The 24,277-nt window shown below is 34.6% G+C and overlaps 1 protein-coding gene across 1 annotated transcript in view; it reads left to right on the top strand.

Annotated features, from left to right (window-relative positions):
* PKHD1L1 (PKHD1 like 1) overlaps nt 1-24,277 on the top strand; it is a 151,598-nt gene that overhangs the window by 10,667 nt on the left and 116,654 nt on the right. The window contains exons 4-15 of the mRNA XM_025993358.2: nt 627-735; nt 1,761-1,818; nt 2,900-2,993; nt 5,981-6,034; nt 6,653-6,726; nt 7,802-7,844; nt 11,673-11,743; nt 13,314-13,424; nt 16,981-17,070; nt 18,902-19,170; nt 20,704-20,795; nt 23,834-23,993. Coding sequence (XP_025849143.2) covers nt 627-735; nt 1,761-1,818; nt 2,900-2,993; nt 5,981-6,034; nt 6,653-6,726; nt 7,802-7,844; nt 11,673-11,743; nt 13,314-13,424; nt 16,981-17,070; nt 18,902-19,170; nt 20,704-20,795; nt 23,834-23,993 — 1,225 coding nt within the window. The remainder of the gene's footprint in view (nt 1-626; nt 736-1,760; nt 1,819-2,899; nt 2,994-5,980; nt 6,035-6,652; nt 6,727-7,801; nt 7,845-11,672; nt 11,744-13,313; nt 13,425-16,980; nt 17,071-18,901; nt 19,171-20,703; nt 20,796-23,833; nt 23,994-24,277) is intronic.

The following is a 24,277-nucleotide window of genomic DNA, read 5'->3' as shown; positions in this document are numbered from 1 at the left end:
AAGATTAAAGACAATCATTTTGTATAGTGACATTTCAAGTTCTTTACCATCAGCCAAAATGATGTTTGTTATTAGCAACTTATCAGAAAAATTAATCATTTTACATAGCAAATTTTATTTTATTTTATTCCATAGCAAATTTTAATAATAAAGCAGGTGCACATATTTCAGAGGATTTCATTTACATTAAGCTTGTTGGCTCTTCTTTAGTAGCAAAAGCTTTAGAAATTTGATCAGAACTTAAAAAAAAAAACAAAACGTAACATAACTGTATGAAGGTGATATATTACTGTATTAAGTGATTATTCCTACATTTGTTATTACATTTTTTTTTCCTTTTCAGTAAACATCAGTGTACTTAAAATAAGGCTTTGCCTGAGGTCTATGATGTTAGAATTTGTAGTACAGAGTTCAGGATGGAGATCCTTCATGATACAGAACAGAATTCTAACAATTTAGAATTCAAATAATAGAGAATGGAATTTAGCTGTACATCAATTAGAATTTTAGGCATTTATTTTCAAAAATGACTTGTACTCTCTAGGGCAGTATTTTTCATTACTGGTATACAGTAAATAAAAGGGTCATTGCATTCATTCTTTATATGTTCTTTATTTGCTTTGCAGAGCAATGCCAGAAGATTCCTATACTGTGAGAGTCAGTGTGGATGGGGTTCCTATTACAGAAAGTAATACCTGCAGAGGTCGCATCAACAGCTGGGAATGCACTTTCAATGTATATGGGATCTCCTCTTTAACTTATAGATGATCGATCTTGTGCTTGCTTTCTTGCTGAAATGGGCTTATATTTTGTAATTTTACAGATTGTTATCTATTTCCAGATTGAAAAATACTGTCATGTAGTAAAGAATAACTTCACTCAGTTTTAATGATCTTCTGTGGTAGTGGAATGTCTTTTATCATTTATTTGTTACTCTCTTTAATTTTATTAATGAATTAAACTTTGTTTTCTTGCTCACACTATTTTTTCTTTCTCCATTTCTACTCTTAGTTTGATTTTCTTTTCCTTATCTTCATTGCACTCACCTTCATTTTAAATAGAATCATAACTATTTATCCTTTCTTTATAATTTCTAGTGCATTGAGATAAAATATGACTGCACATACCATAGGAATCATTCAAAATTTAGTTACCCTATACATAGATATTTACAATAATACATTTCTTCTAAGGACCATCCCATATATTTTTTAAAACTATGTCTGTCTATCAAAAGTATGAGTTTCCATCCCTCATATGGGCTCCTTGGAATTCTTTCTCCCATTCCCTTTTGGTGTTACAATTCTTAAGAATTATACCTGCATTGCTCTAGAGTATTATTATTATCAGGTTCATTACTAAAGCTTAAAACTTACTTTGATGGATTTTATCCAGATTTTGCTTCTGTTTTTGAAATATGCTTTGTTATTTTTTCTTCATAGGTTTAAATAAAAGAAGGCTTTCTGTAATTTTATTTCCCCCAAATTCCTAAAAGTTGTTACCAGAAAGCCTTATTACTAGGATTTGACTTACACTGTGAACAAAGGAAGATTGAATGTTAAAATTCCAAGCTAAAAATATTGAAATGAAAGAGAGTTTTTAGTGGTTAGGGAAAAGATCTTGAATAAGCAGAATAATATTCTAAACCTTAGTTTTTATATGTAAAAAGAGATATTTTTACAGTCACATTATGGATATTATTTAAATGTAAATAATGTAAGAAGCAGAGATATTAGCTTATTGGTGGTATTATTTTACAGGCAAAAAGTTTCAGAACCCCAATGATAAAGAGCATCACACCTTTATCTGGAACTCCAGGTCTGTTATATGACAGCTGAAATATCTTTTTTGATTTGTGGTCATTATTTCATTTTTAGTATATAAAATTGTTTTATCTGATAATTTATAAATAACATATTTCTGATTATTCAGTAACTCCCAATATTATTTCAAAAATGATTTTCAGTGGTTACATCCAAATCTGCTATAACGTATTTTACTATCTCCCTATTTGACATTTAGCTAGCTTCCACTTCATTATAGTTATAATTATACTAGCTTGTAATCCCAAGAGGAATGTGAGAATACCTTTTTCTATAACCTTGACAATTTTAGGAACTAATTTTTTTCAAGTATCACATTTCTAATTTTTCTAATTCTTGATTTATGCAAATTTATTTATTTAATATATATTTATTGACCCTTTGTATTTCTTCTTTTGTGATTTACTTGTTTATTTCCTTGGTTTAATTTAATGGTAGTCAATTTTTTCCATATTAAAAGAATCTTTTATATTTTAAGGATATTAATGATTTAAATTTTATTAACAGTTTTTCCTGTCATTCAGACATTTTATAATTTTTAAAATTAAATCTGTAGATTTTAACTATTGTTGTTTCTTTCTTCATTTTTATGCTGTAGAAGGCCATGCCACTCCAATTATATAAGTATTATATAAATATATGCTTATTTTTCAAGAGTTTTTATGGTTTTATTTTTATATTTAATTTTTATTTCTCCTAAGATTTATTTATTTATTTATTTTTTTGCACGAAGTAGAGTAGGGATCTTAGTTAATTTTTGAAATATATCGCTCATGAGCCAAGCAATAGTTATTGACTAATTAATTCATTGTTTTCCCTGAAAAATGTCTTTAATCTATAAGTACGTACAGATATCGCTTAAATACTACACATATTCATTCATTTTTTATTGTATTTGCTAGACCTTTCAGAACAATGTTAAACAAATAGTGATGAACTTGGAATTTAAGTGTCTGGATTCTGATTTTATTGGGAATACCTCTAATGTTTTGGTATTAAGTGTATGGGTTTATGGGTAAGTAATCTTTCACAGAACTTTTTGTTTGTTTGTTTGTTTGTTTGTTTGTTTGTTTTAGGCACACTAATAACTATCCAAGGGAGAATCTTCACTGATGTCTATGGAAGTAATACTGCATTAAGCTCAAATGGGAAAAATGTTAGGATTTTGAGGTAAATTTCTGATGTGAAAATATATTGTTCTCATGTATAGGTGGGATATGGTATTCCAAAAATAGTGGATTTAATGGTATTCAAAGTCACTACAATATGATGGGATTAATCAGTGTATTTTCAGCCGTATTACAGGAAGAAAAGTAGACTGTTGGATGATCATTGACATAGAAGCAGTGGCGAATATGCCTTTCTTTTTTGGTCTGACATAATTCATTTTCTGTGATGGGTTTTAATTAATAGAAAGCACATGGAAGTAAGTCCAATAGTAATTGAGTTAGTTATAGAACTTTATTGTTGGATAACATTGTTATCTAATCTAACTGCCTCATTTTACATATATATGTACATGTGGAGCCTCGGAGGTCCATTGCTTAGTCAAGATCCGAAAACTGGAGTCTCTGGACGTACAGTTTGGCCCTTTTTCTTCTACACAGTGGTGTATGGGAGAGTGCTAAAGCTAAAAATGGTCAAGAACTTATATTTTTTTAAAGATTTATTTATTTATTTATGGGGGGGGGGGGCAGAGACTCAGGCAGAGGGAAAAGCAGGCTCCATGCCTGGAGCCTGATGCGGGACTTGATCCTGGGACTCCAGGATCTTGCCCTGGGCCAAAGGCAGGCACCAAACCGCTGAGCCACCCAGGGATCCCCCTGGTCAATAATTTATTAACAGCCTAGGGGTTGAATACTGATTCCTCCATTTACCAGCTATGGACCTGATGGTAACACTGGCTAGTTACCTAATATCAAAAAATAATTGTCCACATTTTGGACTAGTTTTGTCACTAATCTTTCTGTAGCACAGGTGTAGTTATCTTAGTTAGTCCTGCCTTGAAAGACTTAAAGCCCTATTCATGCTTATTAAATACAGGTATAAAATGGATAAATAGATAAATTAGATAACAATTCATACAGCAGATAATTTTTAATACTAAAAAGGTAATATATATGTATACATACATGTGTGTATGTAATTTGGTAAAACAAGTAGTTTGAAAGATTTCACTAAATAAAATAAAGGTAATTTAGGTGGCATTCTATGAGATAGAACTCAATTAAATCACATTTGTATGCATCTGTAATATTCTGGAAATGTTCATATTGATTCCTTATAAATAATACTAAATAGAGAAACAAATGTTTGACATTTTAGATAGACAGTTTAGCATAAATATTTTGTTTGCTTCCGTATAGTTGAATGTTATGAATGGTTTATATTCCAATTCTTAGATGGGGTTTTATAAGTAATCCTTTGCTATAATAATGCCAGAAAATAGAAAGCTTAATCTTTCAGAAGATTCCTCTTCCTGTTCCCATCGTAACTGAAATTTACTTGTGTTCAATACAAAGGAATGGATAGAAATTATTTCATATAGTCACAGAATTGCAATCAGAAGAGACCTCAGAGATCAGAGTACTCAGCCCATGTACTCCAAAACCCTGAGATACTATATATAAATGCACAGAAACTTTCATATACCTATTAATGCGAGAGGTGAATGCCTTAGATCTGTGTTTATCCCATTTCTACTATCTTAATAGTGACTCTGGGGTCCCCAAAGCATTTCACTGTGCTTAAATCCCCTTAGCAGGGAGCAGTGGGCCATGTACTGGGCAGGAAGTCAGGACGCCAGAATATCTAAGCTGCTTCTGCTTCTCACAAGTCTTGTCAAGTCAGCCTAATCTCCAAACTCAGATCAAGTACAAATTATAGTGGACATGCAAATAACCAAAGGGCGTGGTGCCCACTAAGGAGATTTTGGTCTAAAAGATAAGATGAGAAAAACTAAAAAATATATATATTTAAGGCCACATAGGGTAGTTTTGCTGTTGATAGGCAAACCCAGACCAATATGGGAATTCCTGGGTGTGGGTGAGAGCAACTGCTGGAGCCCAGTTATCTAGGTTTGAGTTCCTGCTCTATTCCTTACTGGCTGTGGGTTTGAGCATGCTATTTAACCTTTCTGCTTTAGTCTTTTCACCTATAAAATGGAAGAGTAATAGTTACTAACCCATAAGATGGTTATGAGGGTTACACATAGTAAGCGCCTTTAAGTGTTAGTTGCTAAATTTATTATTTAGGTGCAGTAAAGAGGGAGGTTAGAAGAATACGAATCCATAAATCTCTACAGTGGGTACAATAATTCAGTGTACTTACACTACAAACCTAATGTAATGATAAATGAAAGGATTTGTGTGTAAAAGGATAGTAAAAAGTTTGAAGTTCTCTGCAAATGGAAGTCCTTACTTTATAAGACTTCAGGTTTGTATCTGCAGTTACTTTGTATCTGGGATTTGTTGGCACAGAAACTGGGTGGTTTGTTCTGAGTATGGGAAAGAATACAGTACTTGTCAGTCCCTCCTGCAATCTTCCAATAACATCAGGTCCTATCATCCTTAAAGCAGTAGACGACCTGGTCAGCTAGGGAAATAAATGCAAGGCAGATGTTTCCCTGCAGCCCAAGCATGCCTCTTCTCAGTTTAGGATTTCCACCTCAATGGCACTGAGGATGTTAGTTGTTTTCTTCATTGTAGTTCTTTGGCTGTGACCCTCCTTTAATTCCTACTTATAGTTTGAAACTTAATCTGTGTAACAAAACATAAAATTCTGTTTTGTATTTGAATTAATTGAACTCCAGGTGGAAGGGTCCCCATTATCTGTTTCCACATTTTCTATTTTTGTGGTATTATCACTTCCTAACACACCAAATATCTTATGATTATCATGTTTATGATCAGGTCTCTCTCAGTTAGAATGTCCATCCCACAAGGGCAGGATTTTTGTTTTGTCCCTGATATGTGCCAATATCCCTAGTAGAGACTGCAACGATATAGGTATACCCTCTGTGTTTGTTGAACAAATGTATGTTGAATAACAAGTGATTGAGAGAAAAATATAAGATGTTAGTGAGCTTGGTGGGAGGGAGCATTTTGAACTGATTTACTAAACATAACTTGATCTTTTCCAATAAACTATTTATACAGAGTTTATATTGGAGGAATGCCCTGTGAACTTCTCATACCACAATCTGATAATTTGTAAGTCATTCAAATTATTTTCTTTAGAAAACAAACAGTAGATATAAACTTACCAGTTTAAGTAGCAATGTCTAGCAGTACTGTACACCTGAATCCTTTAAAATACAGTGTAAATTATAAAATTTTATACAGTAAATTAGCAGTCATTTATATAGTTAAGTGTAACCTGATATCCCTTATTGTCTCCAGTAGAATACGATATGAACTATTATTTAGATTATTATGTTTTGAGGTATTTTGAGAAATATCTTTATCAAATAATTGTTTCCCTTGAAGTATTTAAAAATATTTAAAAGGAGTATCAATGGGGATAGCCAAATTAACTACAGAATATTTAATTGTAAAAGAAAGCTTGATGCAAGCTTTATATATCCCAAGCAACCAAGGCTGGGATATATTTTCATTTCACAGAAATTTTTATTGTAGCAACAGTTCCTATCCTGATACATATTCTGAAGTCCATAAAGTGTTTTTAAGGGAAACACAGTATTTTATTTAATTTTACTTGTTTTTTAATCTATTTGACAATAAATGCATCTTTACTATACAGATACATAAGGGAAACAGTATTTTAAAACAGGGTCAATATAAACTTTGAATTAATATATATTTTATTAGGTACGGTCTAAAGTTAGATCATCCAAATGGAGACATGGGTTCTATGATTTGTAAGACGACTGGAACTTACATTGGTAAATGTTCATCACCATTTTTTATAATTCTTAGAGATCCTGACTCTATTTCCTTGTTTTATATTCTCTTAGAACTCTTCTTCACCCTCATCACTCTCTTTAAAATTAACATTTCCTCTTTACCTTGGCTTCTTTTCAGTTTCATGTAAGCATGTATGAATTACCTTTTTCTTAAGGTTTATATTTAAGGTAAGCTTCTTCAAATTTCTTTTTTTTTTTTTTAATTCTTCTGTCATCCAGAAAATTCCATTACTAATTTAGCTGTTTTTGCTGTAGCCTTAATTTTTATGTTGTTTTCTTCCCCATTGCTCTATATACTCCAGGGACATCAATATTTTAATTCTTTTTTTCTAGTTTTATATTGACGTACATCACTGTATACATTTAAGGCATATAACATGATGGCTTGATTTATATATACTGTGAAATTATTACTGCAATAGATTCAGCTAGCATCCATCCTAATCTTTTAATTCTAGAATAGGCTTCACTTCATTCTGTCTCAGAGCTTTTGCAAGCCTCCCATCCTTAGAATTTCAGATTAAATATCATCAAAAAAGCCTTCCCTGATGCCCAGCCTTCCACTCTCAAAGTTCAGTCTGCTTTTTTTTTTTTTGGTTACTTCATCACAGTTTTTAGTTCTCTGTGTCATTGCTCTTGACTGACTGTATCCCCCACTGTACAATATGCTCAGTTAAGAGAAGAGTAAACTGCTCACCCTGCGTTGCTCAACCCCCCAGCAGAATATCTCATCCAATTAAATAGCTGTGGAATGAATGAAAGAAATTTGAAGGCAGTTGGTTATGTATTTGTTCTTTTATCATTCTTCATTCATTATATTTTGTTAAGTTTTTCTAGTTATAATCTTAAGATATCTTAGTATGTGTATTTTAAAATACTAGATGCTTCTTTCAGATAGTTCATTGTCATGTCTTTGAGGATTAATAAATGGACATATAATTATAGTTTTAATTTTAAATTTCTTTGCTTTGCTTTTAAATCAGCTTTATAATATATAGTTATTGTTCTCCTGTGATTGGGAATTTAATTAATTGTGTATTTTAATTAATCCCAGGTCATCACAATGTCAGCTTCATCTTGGATAGTGATTATGGAAGGTAGGTCACTTTGTAAATAATAATTTTCATAATTGATTCAACTGGGTAAATAAAAGTATATATTTACTTTGTGCTGTGGACCCAGAGATTAAAAAACTAATTACTTTCTTCCCCCAAATTAACATTTAAGGGGTCTATCACTCCCTTTCTCTACTTTGTGCCTCAGACACAGCCTTTCAACTGTTGGGAAATAGCGCATTACCTAAAACAATAAATAAATTTTTGATTGTGATATTTAAAAGGTTTTTTTTATGTCTTATAGCTCTCTGACTTAATTGTAATTCTTTTGACAACTAAATAGTTCAGTTTTCGTTTGAACTAATGTGAGGATAAATAAAATCCCATGGTTAATATTACTTGATAAAGGTGTTCATTTAAAGTATCAATACATACGGGGTGATAAAAGATAGTCATTACAGCTCACAATTGTCCATCTTAGCACCAAAGTTAATAACATTTATTCATGACCTTTAATAAAGCTAGAAATCACTTCCAGATATCCTACACCCTAATTTCACTAAGAAAGATTACCATGTGTTTATAGAAATATTAGAATATGCAAATCTCAACACATGTTGCAAACCTCGTATTATAGATAATCATAATAAAGAACATGTAGTGGCAGGCATGGTGCTAAGCATTTGACATATGTTTTCTAGTTGTATACTCCCAAAGAACCCATAACATTGAGTGTTATCATCCCCTCTGTGTTGCACACTGGAAAAATGAGACTCAGGAAAGTTGAATAATTTGCCCATGGTTATTCAGCCAGTTGGAAGCAGCACCAGTGTGTGAACCCACACAGCCCAACTCCATGCCCTGAGCATTTTATTCTAGTGCTCTGCTAAGAGTGGTGGAGGATTTCAGCCATAGAGCCACATCTCCTCACTACTTGACATCCTGACACCGGATTCTTTAACCCTGGCAGGATTACCCCATTTCTCTGTGCATTTGCAAATGTGTGTGGGGCATTTGTTGGCTGTCACAGTGACTAGGACATGCTAATGGCTTCTTGTGGTCAGGACCAAGATACTCCAAACTTAAATGAATTATTCTGCCCAAAATGTCGTAGTGTCTCCCCATGAAAAAATTAGCTGGTTAATAGAAATCCAAATAAATCACATTATTTAGTCATCTAGTACTAATATAGCTGTAGTAGATCAGTAATAAGATAAGTCTGTTAATTTTTTTTTGTTTCTGAAGAAAGATGAATGATTAGAAAATATTGAAAAAGATTAAAAAGATTGAGAAGAATGGCAATATTACAATCAAAGTAGATTATTCCTGGTTAATGCTCACAGACTGCAAGAGAAGGATGATATTTGGTCCTTGCATGCATGCAGCTGCCAGTTGAGGTAGTGAGAACACATCTATTATCATTGTATTTAAAAATCTTCTGGTTCCAGACAGCTAGAGGCAATGGGTTTATAACAAAGTGATGACTGCGTTGCCCATTTTATTATAGACCAATATTGACTGGACCCAAACCACGAAGAATATTATAATTCAACGGCAAACCATTGTATTTGGTACATAAATGGTACTAAGATTCACCTTTGTGATTTACATGGAGCAAATGACTTAGAGTCCCATGATTTACCAGTTATTTTCTGCAAGGATACAACCTACATACACATAACTTGATACAAATAGGGCAGTAGGATTTTATTGAAAATATTAGAAAGTCATGTTAGAAGCAATAATTATTGAGTCTTAAATGATTTCCTGAACTATATATGCTTTTTTTTTTTAATGCTGTCACTATAATTCTTCTTCAGGTGAAAAAGATGAATTCTTAGTTCTGAGTCTCTATCAGAGGTATTAATTACCAAATTCATCATATATCTCTCAAAGAAGGAATTATCCAAAAATAGGTTTGAGTGATCAAGCTTGAATGTGATTGATAAGCATATATAAATCATTGTGTTGCATTAACATGCCTTGAAACTTTCCAATTTTAAAAGCCAGAAAATTTGCACATAATATAGGCAAAAATACAGCTTACAATAGTTGATTCTGTGATCTTGAGTTATAATTCCTTTTTTTAAAGCCAGTAGCTGTTCTTTTGTATTATGTCTCAAAACTGAGAAAACTGTGCTTCTATATAAAACAATCTTAGGAATTTAAGAAAACTTTAAAAAAATACAGCATTTACTACTTAAAAGCCTAGTTTCATGATTTTATGGCATTTAAAAAAATGTTAAATCATTTTACAAAGTAAAAAAACCATATTTTACATATTTTGGGAACATTCTTGAATGTCAGATGAACCAATTAAAGACCATTGTGGCTCCCATTCTGTATGTCTTTTAATAGCTAACCTTCTCTCCCTCTATTACCCCAAGTTCAAACAGCAGCTGTTCCAAACTGATAAGGTTCAGATGAGGCTGCCTTAATTGAGAAATGCCTAGTCATTATCAATGAATTAGTGAAAGTCACCTCAGTGTCATATCAAATAAATTACATTCAAATTTTATTTCAGGAGGCAATTTTCCCACCAACTTAAGAAGCAGGGTTCTTTTTTCAGATGTAGAATCTGACCATAGACAAAGTTGTTGGAGCTGGCATCATTTCAGGTCTTTGAGAAATGACTCAAAGCTTATAACATACAAATATAAATCCAGTATGAACTTTTTAAGTAATTAATTTAGTATCCTATATTTCCAGAGACTCTGTAGTTTTACAAATGCACATTGTAATGCTTGGGTTAGAGTTAGAGGAGTTTATTGTGGTCTCAACCAGAAGATTTTTTTTAACGATTTATTTATTTATTCAGAGAAAGAGAGAGAGAGAGGCAGAGACACAGGCAGAGGGAGAAGCAGGCTCCATGCAGGCAGCCTGACGTGGGACTCGATCCCATGTCTAGGATCACATCCCGGGCTGCAGGCGGCGCTAAACCGCTGTGCCACCGGGGCTGCCCTCAACCATAAGATTTGTATTATCCTTTTAGATTCTAGTTCAGTTGTTATAAATATAATGGATGGGTTTTGAGACTTAACATTTGAATTTCTTAACATCTCTAATTATGAATTTCATTGAGGTAATTAGGGAAACAGTATTTAATTTCCCTTCCTCGCTTTCCAGGCTATGGAAATATAAGTCTATATCCAAAAAATATGAATAGGTTCTGTATTTATGAAGGGTGATTTAACTCTAGTGGATGATTGTTAACCTGCTTTATTCATTGGGTTCTCACACAGATTAGTGGCAGAAGAGAACTGTGTAGGACACAGGCTAGGAGCCTGGACTCAGGACTCAAATTGCCTGGCTTCAAAATCTGTTTCTGCCACCTACTCCCTTTATGATCTTGAGTAAGATAAATAGATTCTCCGAGTTGTACCTACCTCATGGGGTTGATATAAGGATAAAATGGCATAATAATTTAAAAACTTAAAAAAAAAATCTTAGGTTAAAAGCTTAAAAACCTTAGCATGGTATCTGATAAGTGTTCAGTAATGTTAGTTATTCTGATGCTGAATGGATTATAAGAGAGGAGAGAGGAGGGAGGTCAACACAAAAGCTTTCATGAAAGGTGATCCTCTCTTTTTATCTTAATAAGAATTGTTTATTGAGGTATGATTTGGGTATAATAAAAGGTACATAATTTAAGTGTGCAGTTCAGTAAGTTCTGACCAATGAATATTTGAGTATTTGTATTCTTTTATATTTGTGTAACCTGTAACTATATCAAGATATAGAACATTTTTGTCTTTCTAAAATGTTCTGTTGAGCTCCTTTGCAAATTATGACATTTATATCATTAAAGAAATAATATCTTCCTAAAATAAAGTTCATTTTTAAAGTAAGGATTTTTTTTTTTTTACGCAGGAGTTTCCCACAAAAAATGGCATATTTTGTTTCTTCTCTAAATAAAATTTCAATGTTTCAAACATATGCAGGTATGTGAGCTCTGTGTGTATGTGTGTGTATGACAGAGAGAGATAATGAGAGAGACAGAGAGACTTGTGTACTTCATTTTATCAAATCAATGACGATAATGACTATATTATTTTAGGTACTGCTAAGAAAGGAAGAACACCCAAGGTGGGGAGTCTAATAAGAAGCTCTGACATTAAACTAGGACCCAGAAAACTACATTTTTCGTATAAGGTTGATTGAGAAACCAGCACATCACTCTGAAAGAGACAGAAAGGAAACTTGCATGTATCCACTTGGGCTGTTGGTCCAAGGAGAAGAAAAAATCTCCACTGTCAATTTAAACTATAAGCCCTAGGGGATCCCTGGGTGGCTCAGCGGTTTAGCGCCTGCCTTTGGCCCAGGGCACGATCCTGGAGTCCTGGGATCGAGTCCCGTGTCGGGCTCCCGGCATGGAGCCTGCTTCTCCCTCCTCCTGTGTCTCTGCCTCTCTCTCTCTCTCTCTCTATGTCTATCATAAATAAATAAATATTTTTAAAAAATAAACTACAAGCCATAAATCTCTCAGATTTATGGTCTCAATGTGGTCCAAAAGAATACTCAACCAGATTATTATTTACTTTAATTTATAGAGGTCTAAGGTTGGTAAACTCCTCAAAGAGTGTCAGAAGCAAACACAAATCCTACTGTTAGAATTATACTTCATTCTGGGTCAGGAGTGATGGAGAGGCACATTCAGATTTCAAAGATGTTCAGACGTGAAAAAAAGTGTCCTAAAGTCAATCAAATATGACATATTCTGGCTTTTTCTATTTAATGTGAAACTTGTGTGTAAAATATGTAGAACTTTGATAGAACTAATAAGAACAATCTTTTATTATATTTTTATATTTTTATTTATTTATGAAAGACACACACAGAGAGAGGCAGAGACACAGGCAGAGGGAGAAGCAGGCTCCATGCAGGGAGCCTGATACGGGACTCGATCCCTGGATCCCGGGATCACACCCTAAGCCAAAGACAGGTGCTCAACCGCTGAGCCACCTGGGCATCTCAATAATACATTTTAATAAGAATCTACCATATATCATGCACTGGGCTATTTTACTAATATATCTAAAACTTATATATATGAAACCAGAAGACTTCCAACCATAGTTAATGTATTACTATATGAGAAAAATATAAGATGCTGGCCTATAAATAGAAGACAGATTTATTCTTTAAGAGTACGGGGGAAAGAGGCTGTGCTCATCCCTTCCCATGTTTTCTTTTGGAATCAAACATCTATACTCAGCCCTGTTTTTCCTTAATTCCTGCATCTTCCATTACTGATATCTCTTTAGTGCCAGTCACCACTTAAAAGCCTGGTCCCCATGAGATGTAGGGCACTGTGAAAGCCATGTTAATTGTCCTCTGCAGGATTGCATCAGGGACAAAATAGAAACACTCAATTTATGAATTTGCTAATCCACTACCTATTCTGTGTTATGTGTTAAAGCTAGGTAATTTGGAAAATTTATAAAAATAAAGCATTTGGGATCATGTGTAATATTCATGACATTTTATTTAATGTGCTTCTCCTCCCTCCAGAGGTTACTATGATTTCCCCTTCACGAGGAAGCACTCAAGGTGGCACCTTGCTAACAATAAGTGGACGGTTCTTTGACCAGACAGATTTCCCTGTCAGAGTTCTCATTGCAGGTATTTTTTATGGCTTTTAATATATTACATTGTAAGAACAAATCCTGGCTTTTATTTAATAATTTGTAGGAAGAATAATAGTCTTTTCTTCGATTAATGTCTTAAATTTAAAGCTGAATATTTTCACACGGACATTTGGTTCTGGGGCTTGATACTTTTCCTGCTGTGACTTTTCCATGAGGGCTATTCCTTGCAACTTTACATGACCAGGACTTGGGCTTTGAGGTCATCGCAAAAGAGCATTGTATGGTAGCAACGTGGCTGCCTTCCGCAAATTCCTCACCACACTTGGAGCCACATCTACCCTTTGTTTAACAAGCTTTTAAATGTTCTTCTTGAACTGTTGTTAACTCTTAATGGATTAGTTATGGGAAAATGTAAAGTATAGGGATACTCTTCTCATCCCCTTTTCATGTATTGTGACTTACCTGGTCATCAGGAATTACTGATGATATTGGCTTTAGAAAGAGCATTGGTTAATGTGTTATATTTTTACAAATGTGATAGGGCTTGATTCTCTGATTATACATCATTTTTATGTATAACATAGGTTTATTCAGGGTAGGGAGCTGTGCAACTCAAAAGGGAGATGGAGGATGAATACAAGTGTGGGGATCTCCCTACTCAGTTATAATGACCTTACCCACCTTGAGCAAAGGACTGCATGTCTGGCCATGTAACTGGGCACATACTTTTTCTGATATAGCCCTCCTTAGGTACTTTCTACTTTTAAGGAATCTGCCTTTGAGCCTGCCAAAATGTGACTTCAAGAGATGTAATTAGTATAAAGTAACCTCATCTAACATTTATGTAATATCTTCCTATCCCTGTGAATCCTTGCTGGTCACCTGTATAAAATATTAAAGCCTCTGCAATAAGATTTTTAAATATCATATATGTTTTCTGAAGTTTTACATATAAGTATTTCATTTATTTTTTTAAGGCTTTACTTATTTATTCATGAAAGACACAGAGAGGCAGAGACACAGGCATAGGCAGAGGGAGAAGCAGGCTTCATGCAGGGAGCCCAATGTGGGACTTCATCCCAGGTCTCCGGGATCAGGCCCTGGGCTGAAGGCGGCGCTAAACCGTTGAGCCACCCGGGCTGCCCTATAAATATTTCAAATATCAAAACCAGGGACATAAAATATTTTTAATTTAAATACTGTTTTATGATATTATGATACAGTTGATATGCAAATATGTTAAGTTTTTATGATATTTCATTGCCATCAATGTGACAAGGTTTGAGATTTTCAATCCTCAGTAATTTCTTTATTGAAATTTCATTACTTTCATTAAGATTTTTGAAAATTTTAAATTCCAACTAATTTATTGGAGTATAATTGCATATAGTAAACTGCATGTATTTTATTTTTTTCTTCCAAGTTTTTAAAAAAGATTTTATTTATTTATTCATGAGAGACACAGAGAGAGAGAGAGAGACAGAAAGACAGAGACACAAGACAGAGGGAGAAGCAGGCTCCATGCAGGGAGCCTGATGTGGTACTCGATCTTGGGTCTCCAGGTTCATGCCCTAGGCTGAAGGCGGTGCTAAACCGCTGAGCCACCTGGGCTGCCCTTCTTCCAAGTTTATATTTGAACTCCAGTTAGTTAATGTACAGTGTAATATTAGCTGCAGGTATACAATATAGAGATTCAGCACTTGCATAGATACATGGAATGTGTCTATGGAAGTGTGTACTCCTTAATCCCCATTACCTATTTAACCTACCCACCCCCACCTCTCTTCTGGTAACCATCAGCTTGTTCTCTGTAATTAAGAGTCTGTTTCTTGGTTTGTCTCTCTCTCTTTTTTCCCTTTGCTTACTTATTTTTTTCTTAAGTTCCACATATAAACGGAATCACGTGGTATCGGTCTTTCTCTGACTTACTTCGCTCAGCATTATACTCTCTAGCTCCATCCATGTCATCACAAATGGCAAGATTTCATTCTTTTTTTGTGGCTTTTATATATACTATCTCTTCTCTTCTTTATCCACTCATCAGTTAATGAATGGGCTCTTTCCATAATTTGGCTATCGTTGATAATGCTGCTATAAACACTGGGGTGCGTATATCCCTTTGAAATAGTATTTTTGTATTGTTTGGTTAAATACCTAATAGTGTAATTGCTGGATCATAGGGTAATTCTATTTTCAACTTTTTGAGGAACGTCCATACTGTTTTCCACAGTGGCTGCACCTGTTTGCATTCCTAACAAAAGTGCAAGAGTATTCCCTTTTCTATTTCTGCCAACACCTATTCATTTCTTGTGTTCTCGATTTTAGCCATTCTGACTGGTATTAGGTGATATCTCATTGTAGTTTTGATTTGTATTTCCTTGATGATCAGCGATGTTGAACATCTTTCCATGTGCCTGTTGGCCATCTGTATGTCTTCTTTGGAAAAAAAAATGTCTATTCATTTGTGCATTTGTTAATTGGATTATTTATATTGGGGGTGTTGAGGAATCCTCAGTTAATTTCTTGAAAACAAGGATTTGTCTATGTATCTTTCCTTTGCTCCACACAAAATAGGCTAGGTTGGTTTAATATACTGTTCAAATCCATTGTTTTCTATCTCAATTATCTTACTTTCACAAAGCATACAAAATTGTGAAAGGTAGTGTTGAAGTAAGTTTTCCAGGCCACCAAACAAAACTTGGCAAAGATACTTTCCTCTATTTGCTAACCTCTACCTCGTTTTTCATGGGCTGTGATTCCCATTTCAGTAAATACTTAAGGCGCTGACTGGGAGGGGCATGTGGAAGTCTGGAATATAGACTCTTCACTCAGTTTTAATTGTGCTTTTGTATAATTGTTCTCGTTTAGAGTCCTTTTGGTTTTGGTCTGCCTCTGGAAATACCATTTATGCATTATTATCTTTGTTGTTTTCATTTGAAGAACTTGGACTACACCAATGTTTGTTTGTTTGATTTATTTATTTCCTAAGAGGGCTGGATTTGCAAATTCTGAACATTATGGACTTATTCAGCATTTTTTCTGTAGGGAACAAGATATAAGGCTTCACTTTGGACTCAAAAGTTAAATCTTTTACAGTGACATAGTTTTATCAATTTTTAAATTTTATTTCTCAGAAATCACTCAGATTTCTGAGTGATTATAGTTAGAGTATAACTCAGACTTATGATGTTTTGGCAGGAAAATGTTGCTGTGTGAAAGTATGACAATTAATGAGTGATAAGCTTTATTATTTTTTATTAGATTTTTTAAAAAAATATTTGAGAGAGAGTGAGCACAAGTCAGAGGGAGAAGCAGACTCCCACTGAGAAGGGAGCCCAAGGCACAGGGCTCAATCCCAGGACCCTGAGATCATGACCTGAACCAAATGCAGACACTTAGCCAGCTGAGCTACCCAGGTGCTCCAGAGTGATAAGTTTTAATGCAAAACATATAAAGGGAATGAAGAAACCCCGACTTTGCTTCTTGCTTATGCAACTTGGTTTTCATCAGAAAAGCACTTCAAGATAAGCTGATTGGGATTTGCATTCTGGAGCTCTGTAGTAATAAGTCTGCACCTTATTTCTCTCTAGGTCAAACCTGTGATATTTTGAATGTCACAGAGAATAGCATATTCTGCAAGACACCCCCTAAACCTGAAGTTCTCAGAACTGTATATCCGGGTAAGTTACCAGAAGAGAGAATGGCCATTCTACATTTACATAAGAAGACATATGCCATTAGTCTTTTAGTCCATTTGGGCTCCTGAAACAGAATACCACAGACTGGGCAGCTTATAAACAACAAACACTTATGTTTTACAATTCTGGAGCCTGGGAAGTCCCAGATCATGATGCCAGCAGACTGGATGTTTAGTGAGGACCTGCTTCCTCATAGATCAGCACCTTCTTGGGGCTAGAGAATTCTGTGGGGCCTCCTTTATAAGCCCTCATTCATGAGGGCTCCACTCTCATGACCTAAACACCTCCCAAAGGCCCCACCTGCTAATAACGTGACATTAGACATTAGGTTTCAACATCTGAGTTTTGGAGGAGATACAAATATTCAACCCAGAACAATTAGTAACAAAAAATATTTGAACTTTTTAGAATTTTTAGTGAGAATTATAATAATTTTTTCCACTTTTTCTCCTTACACTTTCTGGATCAGGAAGTATTTGTATTAAAATAGCTGCCTCAAAACTGTACCATGAAAATAAACTCAGCCTGAATTCCTGAGACACCCTATTGAATGAGTTTGAGGATGACTTTATTTCAGATTAAATGAGAGTACTGAATGTTGGTGCAGGCTGCATGGCCTTTTTGTGGTTAAAGAATAAATGGCAGAGGTTAAATCTTTACTTGTCTAGAATGTTTTAAGAGTGATAATAGAGGATGAGAGAAATGGAACTCAAAATTCTTTCCAGACCTTGGCCTGTGACTCACTGTAGGTGCTTTGACACCTGCAGTGATACCACTGAGAGGCTATATGGCTTTGAGGGCATGTATCTCCTATCCTGTGCACATAGTGAAATTGGTTTATTTATATCACTGGTTGGTATTTGAAGCCAAGTAAATTATGTTTATTAACCTCTTAAAATTCCTGGTTTTGAATGACATTAGAAAAAGATGCCCAGTTTAAGAGAGTGTTTTGATCATCATAGTTGATAACTTTAAAGAAAGTTGTATTTATCAGAGAACACTGCTGCTGCCAGGGGTATTCATGTTTTTCTCCAAGCAAACTCAACTGAAGAGGAGGAGCCATCTTTTTCTAGATCCAGCCACTCCAGACCAGATTAAGGCTGCTGGAAGAAGGCACGAGTCTGTCTGATTGATGTATTTTAAGGAAGAAAAAAAAAGTTGAGATGGCTCCCTTATGATTAAGGAAAAACAATTAAGATTTTACACTGGCAAGTGTAGGTTCACTTTAATGAGAATATTCCCTCTGATTCTGTCCAAGAAGGAGATGAAATCATAGGACAGAAGTGATGTTAGAAAGATGAAGAACAAATACAAAAATCTTAGAGTCAACACTGTCCATTCTTTGATTAGTTGCAAACCACTAATTGAGTAACTTTTGTTAGAGAGAGTAATCAGGCAAAGGCTTTGAAATAAAATGGTCTGATTCATGAAGTTTAGAGATTTAGCTATGTAAAGTAACATCAATCATGTCACAGGTAATAGTTATCATATTATTATTATCTTAAGTAAAGTACTTAGTAACCTCTAATCCCCATAGCAACCAGGCAAATAGTGATATTACTCCCATTTTACATATGTAGAATCTGAGGTGCAAATATATGAAATAATAATAAATAAATTGTAGAGTATCTTAAAAGTACTCTATCCTGTGGGTACAGGTACATGTATGGGTATGTGTAATTGTTTTGTTTACATGCATACTCTAAAAATGTGAATAGCAATAGAATATCTATAACCACCACCCAAGTAGAGGGCCATTGAGACACCACAAGAAAATTCTGATGAGAGTATTCTTCTATTTTGTTATATTCAGGTGGGAGAGGCCTAAAGCTTGAGATATGGAATAATAGTCGGCCAGTGCATCTTGAAGAGATACTTGAATACAATGAAGAAACACCGGGGTACATGGGTGCCATTTGGGTAGATTCAGCTTCCTATATTTGGCCCATGGAGCAAGACACATTTGCTGCACGCTTTAGTGGATTTTTGGTGGCTCCAGACTCTGATGTCTATAGATTATACATCAAAGGCGATGACCGATATGCTATTTATTTCAGCCAAACTGGACATCCAAAAGATAAGGTAAGGAAACCACAGAATACTATTTAATATTATAAAAACAATATGACAACTTTTATATGTATCTCATTTATTCTAAACCCAAGCTGATTCATATAAAAAAATTATGAACTATATTTTCACATGGTTGGGTTTTTGGCTATTTTAACACATCTAATGTGAACTATAAAGTCACCATAGAAAACTCATGGCTTAAAAAAAATGCTTTCCTGTACTTAAATTTTCTCTAGGAGGGAAAAATATATATTTCCTTTACAGATTATTTTAGGGACACCTGAGTGATTCAGGTTGTGATCCCAGGGTCCTGGGATCAAGTACCACATCAGGCTCCTCGCAGGGGGAGCCAGCTTCTCCCTCTGCTTATGTCTCTGCCTCTCTCTCTGTGTCTCTCATGAATAAATAAATAAAATCTTAAAAAAGCAAATATTATTTTAATTATGGAAGAGTTATAACTATACATAGGAAACTTGGGAAAGAGTAAAAATAGCTCACTATTCTACTAGATCTATTTCACTATTATGTGGTTATGAGATTGAAGTCTGTCATTTCTTTTTGTGTCTGTTTATTATATAAATAAGATTATACATTCAATCTCATAGTCATTTTTGTCACATATTAGTATTTCCACATTTTATTAAATAATTTTCACAATACAATTTTTATGACTAAATAGTTTTCTATTTAGTTTACTAAATAGATTCAGGAAAAAAATAAATAAATAAATAAATAAATAGATTCAGGGTTTACTAAACCTGGATCACATTGTGCCTACAGATACATTTTTAGCTTACCTGACTTTTTATGACCACAAATAAACATTATTGGGTGTTCATTAAATTATGTGTTCATTAGGTTATTCTGCATTTTAATTATTTCTTTAGAAGATTTTCACAAATGTGAAATTAATAAATCAAATAAAAAGAATATTCTATGACCAAGTGCATATGGCAAGATTGTCCCCCAAACTGGAGGAGGAACAAGTTTAAATTGCTGCCTGTAGTATATGGATTCTAATTTTACTAGCTTTTCAGCATATTTCCTCCAAGATGGGATAGTCATTCCTGACAGGAAGTACCGAGTTTTTTCATTCTAGAACACAAACCCATTTAGTGATATTTAGCATTTTTCACACCTACTTTTAGTAATCTCATTTGGATTAAATCTCTAAAAGCTCTCCACAGAGGAAAAGGATATTTTATTTAACAATAGAAACCTTGCTCCTGGTATTTATCTTTCTATTTTCCATTGCAGTTCTAATTGTGGAAAAGCTACAGTTTGTGTATGTTTGTGGTATAGTGGTGCTGATGTTAGTTGAGGGTGTAAAGTATGAAGTGAGCTTTGATAATTTTTAAAAACTTTATTTCACTGTGTAAAACTGATCTTAGAAGAAAAATATGGTAGTTTCCTGTTTTTCTATTCATAAAAGTTCTAGGATTGACAGAAATAATAAATGATAAATTATAAATAAAAAAAGATCTATTAATAAGTTCTCCTCTCCCTCTCTTACTCTCTCTTTGTCTTTCATTTTGGGATAAGGTGAGGATTGCATATCATTCTTCCAATGCCAACAGTTATTTTTCCAGTCCAACACAGAGATCAGATGACATTCATCTTCAGAAAGGAAAAGAGTAAGCTTTTAAATTTTTCATTAAACTGTTGTGTGGTATTTAAAAACTGTAAGTTTAGGGACATCTGGGCAGCTCAGTGGTTGAGCATCTGCCTTCGGCTCAGGGCATGATCTTGGAGTTCCTGGATCGAGTCCCACATCAGGTTTCCTTCATGGAGCCTGCTTCTCCCTCTGTCTGTGTCTCTGCCTCTCTCTGTGTGTCTCTCATGAATAAATAAATAAAATCTTAAAGCAAAAACAAAAAAAACCTGTAAGTTTATATCTAAAAATATTTTTAGTTTGTTTTATGGGTGGAAGTGATATTAGTTTTTGGCTTAATTTATAATTTGTCATTTTTTAATATTTTTGTTAAATATGGTTTCTATAGTTTCAGGAATACTGGCATTCAGCCAACCTGGGGAATTTGATATCTAAATTATCCCTCTTGCAGAAATGATAATTTTGTGAAATTTACCTAATCCTGTTCTTAGTTTCTTACTAACCTTTCCATCAATCCAGCCATCTAATTTCCCTGCTCAAGCACCTGTGCTCTTGAATATTTCTAGAGAAAAATCACAAAACCATATGCTTTGGTACCACAGCTAATGTATGTTTGATATTCATTGATTTACTTTAGACCCTGGGCCAGGAAATTTAATACAAAAAATATTAAAATATACTCCCTGCCCTTAAGGAGTACATCACTTAGTGCTGCAAGGTCAGTTCCAGGGAGAAGATGAGAGTGTCATTCAAATAGCAGATAATCCCATTCAAAAAGCCATTAAGGATTCTTAGAAAGCAGGGAGGTAAAAGACGTGGTATATTCAAAGTAGCTAAGTTTCATGAAGATCAGTAAATTCAGTGGGATCATCTCCCGTTTATCATTTGTATCTGTTAGATTTTGCTGCATAAGAAACTACACCCCAAAATTTAGTAACTGAAAGCAACCCACTTTTGCGATGGCTGGGCAGGTCTTTTGGTCCTGGTTACTTTAGTTGGTGATTGATAGCCTAGAACAGCCTTGCTGGTATGTTGAGAACCACCATTTGCATGGTTGGAATTTAGATATTTGGGATGTCCCACTCCACATGGTCTCACCTCTCAGTGGGGAGCCTAGGTTTGTCACATTGGTGGGTGGGTTTCTAGTGGTAAAGAGAGAAATTGTTATTGCACATATACTTTTTAAGACTCTGCTTTTGTCACATTTGCTAATATCCTATTGGCCAAAGTAAATGGCCAAATCTAGAATCAAGGGGTGAAGAAATACACTTCACTTCTAGATGGTAGGAGGTGTTTTTTTTTTTTTTTTCATTCTACAACACCACCCTTCCAGACATTGATGAGATTATGCCTCCAAACAGCACCATGAAGACCAGATGGAGCTAGACAGAGAGGGTTGGGATCAAAGGTACTTGAGAGCAATCATACTCAGTGTTCTCACTGACATCTTGGTAATAATGACATGGGGAAAGCATTCCATTCTTTTTCTCCTCCTCTGACTGTCACTTCTTTATGTACTTAAACATTTATTTTTTTAAGCAGAGTCACTGCCAATTCATGGTAAGTAGAGTACCTAGTTAATCCTTACTGCTATTAAGCATTCATACATATTTCAGATTCTGCATTGGCCTTGGAAAATGTGTTCAGTTTCCCTGCTTGGCGGGAGCACAGAGCTTACATGGAAGGGACTCATAATACATCTGCAGTGTGATATCTGTGCTCCTGCAAGTTAGTTTGGAATTTATACACTGACCTTTATAATGATGGCTGTGAATTCTGAAATCGAGGCCATTCTAGCTGGCTCCTTTCATAGTGGTGCCTGGCACCTTTCCAAAGGTAGCTCATTTTCCAGGTTCATCCTAGTCACATAATAAAGCCTCATCTCTAAGTGTGTATCTTTTTGGTCACCCTGCTCTACTTCGAGTTATACCTCTGTTACTGATTTTTAAGTAACCTTTTGATCTTTAAAGCTCTCTTAGTGTCTGTTATTCATATGAACAAAGACAATAATAATAATATATATTTTATAGGATTTTGTGAAGATTAATAATGTTTGCAAAGTGCTCAGTTTAGTGTCTTGTACATAGCAGGTCCCTAATGAAGATTTTTAAGCTGCTAATAAGGATACAGAATTTAATGATTCTTCTTACTGTGGCCTACATTGCAGAGCTGGCAAATAGGTTCTCAGGGCAGCTGAGAGCCTGATGTAATCCTCCAATACCAGTACCAGGAGGGGGATGATCCATAGCCCCATCATCCTAGAAAGATGACCAGGTGATACATGTCCCCTAGTCAGTCTTTCATGAACTGTGAATACTCACTCTTCACATATAAGAGGGTATCTGTTGAATCATGTGAGGCAATTTAGAGGAACTCCCAGCTGGCTTCTCCAAAGATGGGAGCAGTGGTGACATTAATAGAGATTTAGGTAGGTAACCAATAGCTTTTCATCACCTGTAACAGCTGGCCAGAGAATGCCTTATTCTCCATAGGCAGTTGGATGACCCAGCTTCTTGGAGGGCCATAATCAATCTAATCGGTAACAGCTTCCTAAAACCATGTTTTATTTCCCAACTTATAAGTGGAGCCATTATTTAAGGAACTAGAGAACAACTTTCATCCCTGACATATTTAACCACTCACATACAAAATATGTGATACACCTAAGTCTGCCTGTCATTTTCTTACACATATTAAAGTATTTAAACTCCACATGCCCTCTATGTTTTAGGCCAGGGAGTTTGCATTATAATGTACTTTTGTTTTAAGCTCCTTGAGGATAAGCAATGGTATCTTTTTCAGTAAATATTTACTGACAAAACTGAATGAGTTAGTCATGAATGGGGACAACTCTGTATCTCTTGTGTGGATATCTTACATAATTTATTTTATTTTAACAAACCACTATGAAATTTTATATTTAAAATCAAAGATACTGTAAAAAATAATAAAAAAAAAAAACAAAATCAGGGATACTACAATATAAATAATTTAACAGGCTGGTGTTTTATATAGTGTTACAATTTTATTTTCATTGGAAAAAATTTCATATGTTTCCAGATATTACATTGAAATCTTGCTGCAGGAGTATAGACTGAGTGCCTTTGTTGATGTTGGCCTGTACCAGTATAGAAATGTTTATACAGAACAACAGACAGAAGATGCAGTAAATGAAGAACAAGTTATCAGATCCCAGTCGACAATTGTCCAGGAAGTACAGGTTTGCTATGATTATAGATCCACTTCGTAGAAAGTAAATGTTCAAAGATAGGAGCTCTATTTGATTATTAATTTTACTAGGGAAGATGGTGTTTTGGGGGAGGGGAGATTATTGACTTGTGGCTTGGAGTATCTATCTATATTAAAACTCAAAAGGTGGGATACCTGGGTGGCTCAGTGGTTGAATGTCTGCCTTTGGCTCAGGTTGTGATCCTGGGGTCCTGGGATCGAGTCCTGCGTCTCCCTCTGCCTATGTCTCTGCCCCTCTTTCTGTGTTTCTCATGA

The sequence above is a fragment of the Vulpes vulpes genome, chromosome 13 (assembly GCF_048418805.1).
Source record: "Vulpes vulpes isolate BD-2025 chromosome 13, VulVul3, whole genome shotgun sequence".
Lineage (NCBI taxonomy): Eukaryota > Metazoa > Chordata > Mammalia > Carnivora > Canidae > Vulpes > Vulpes vulpes.
The sequence above is the reverse complement of the archived record's forward strand: the minus strand, read 5'-3'. Positions and strand labels throughout refer to the sequence as shown.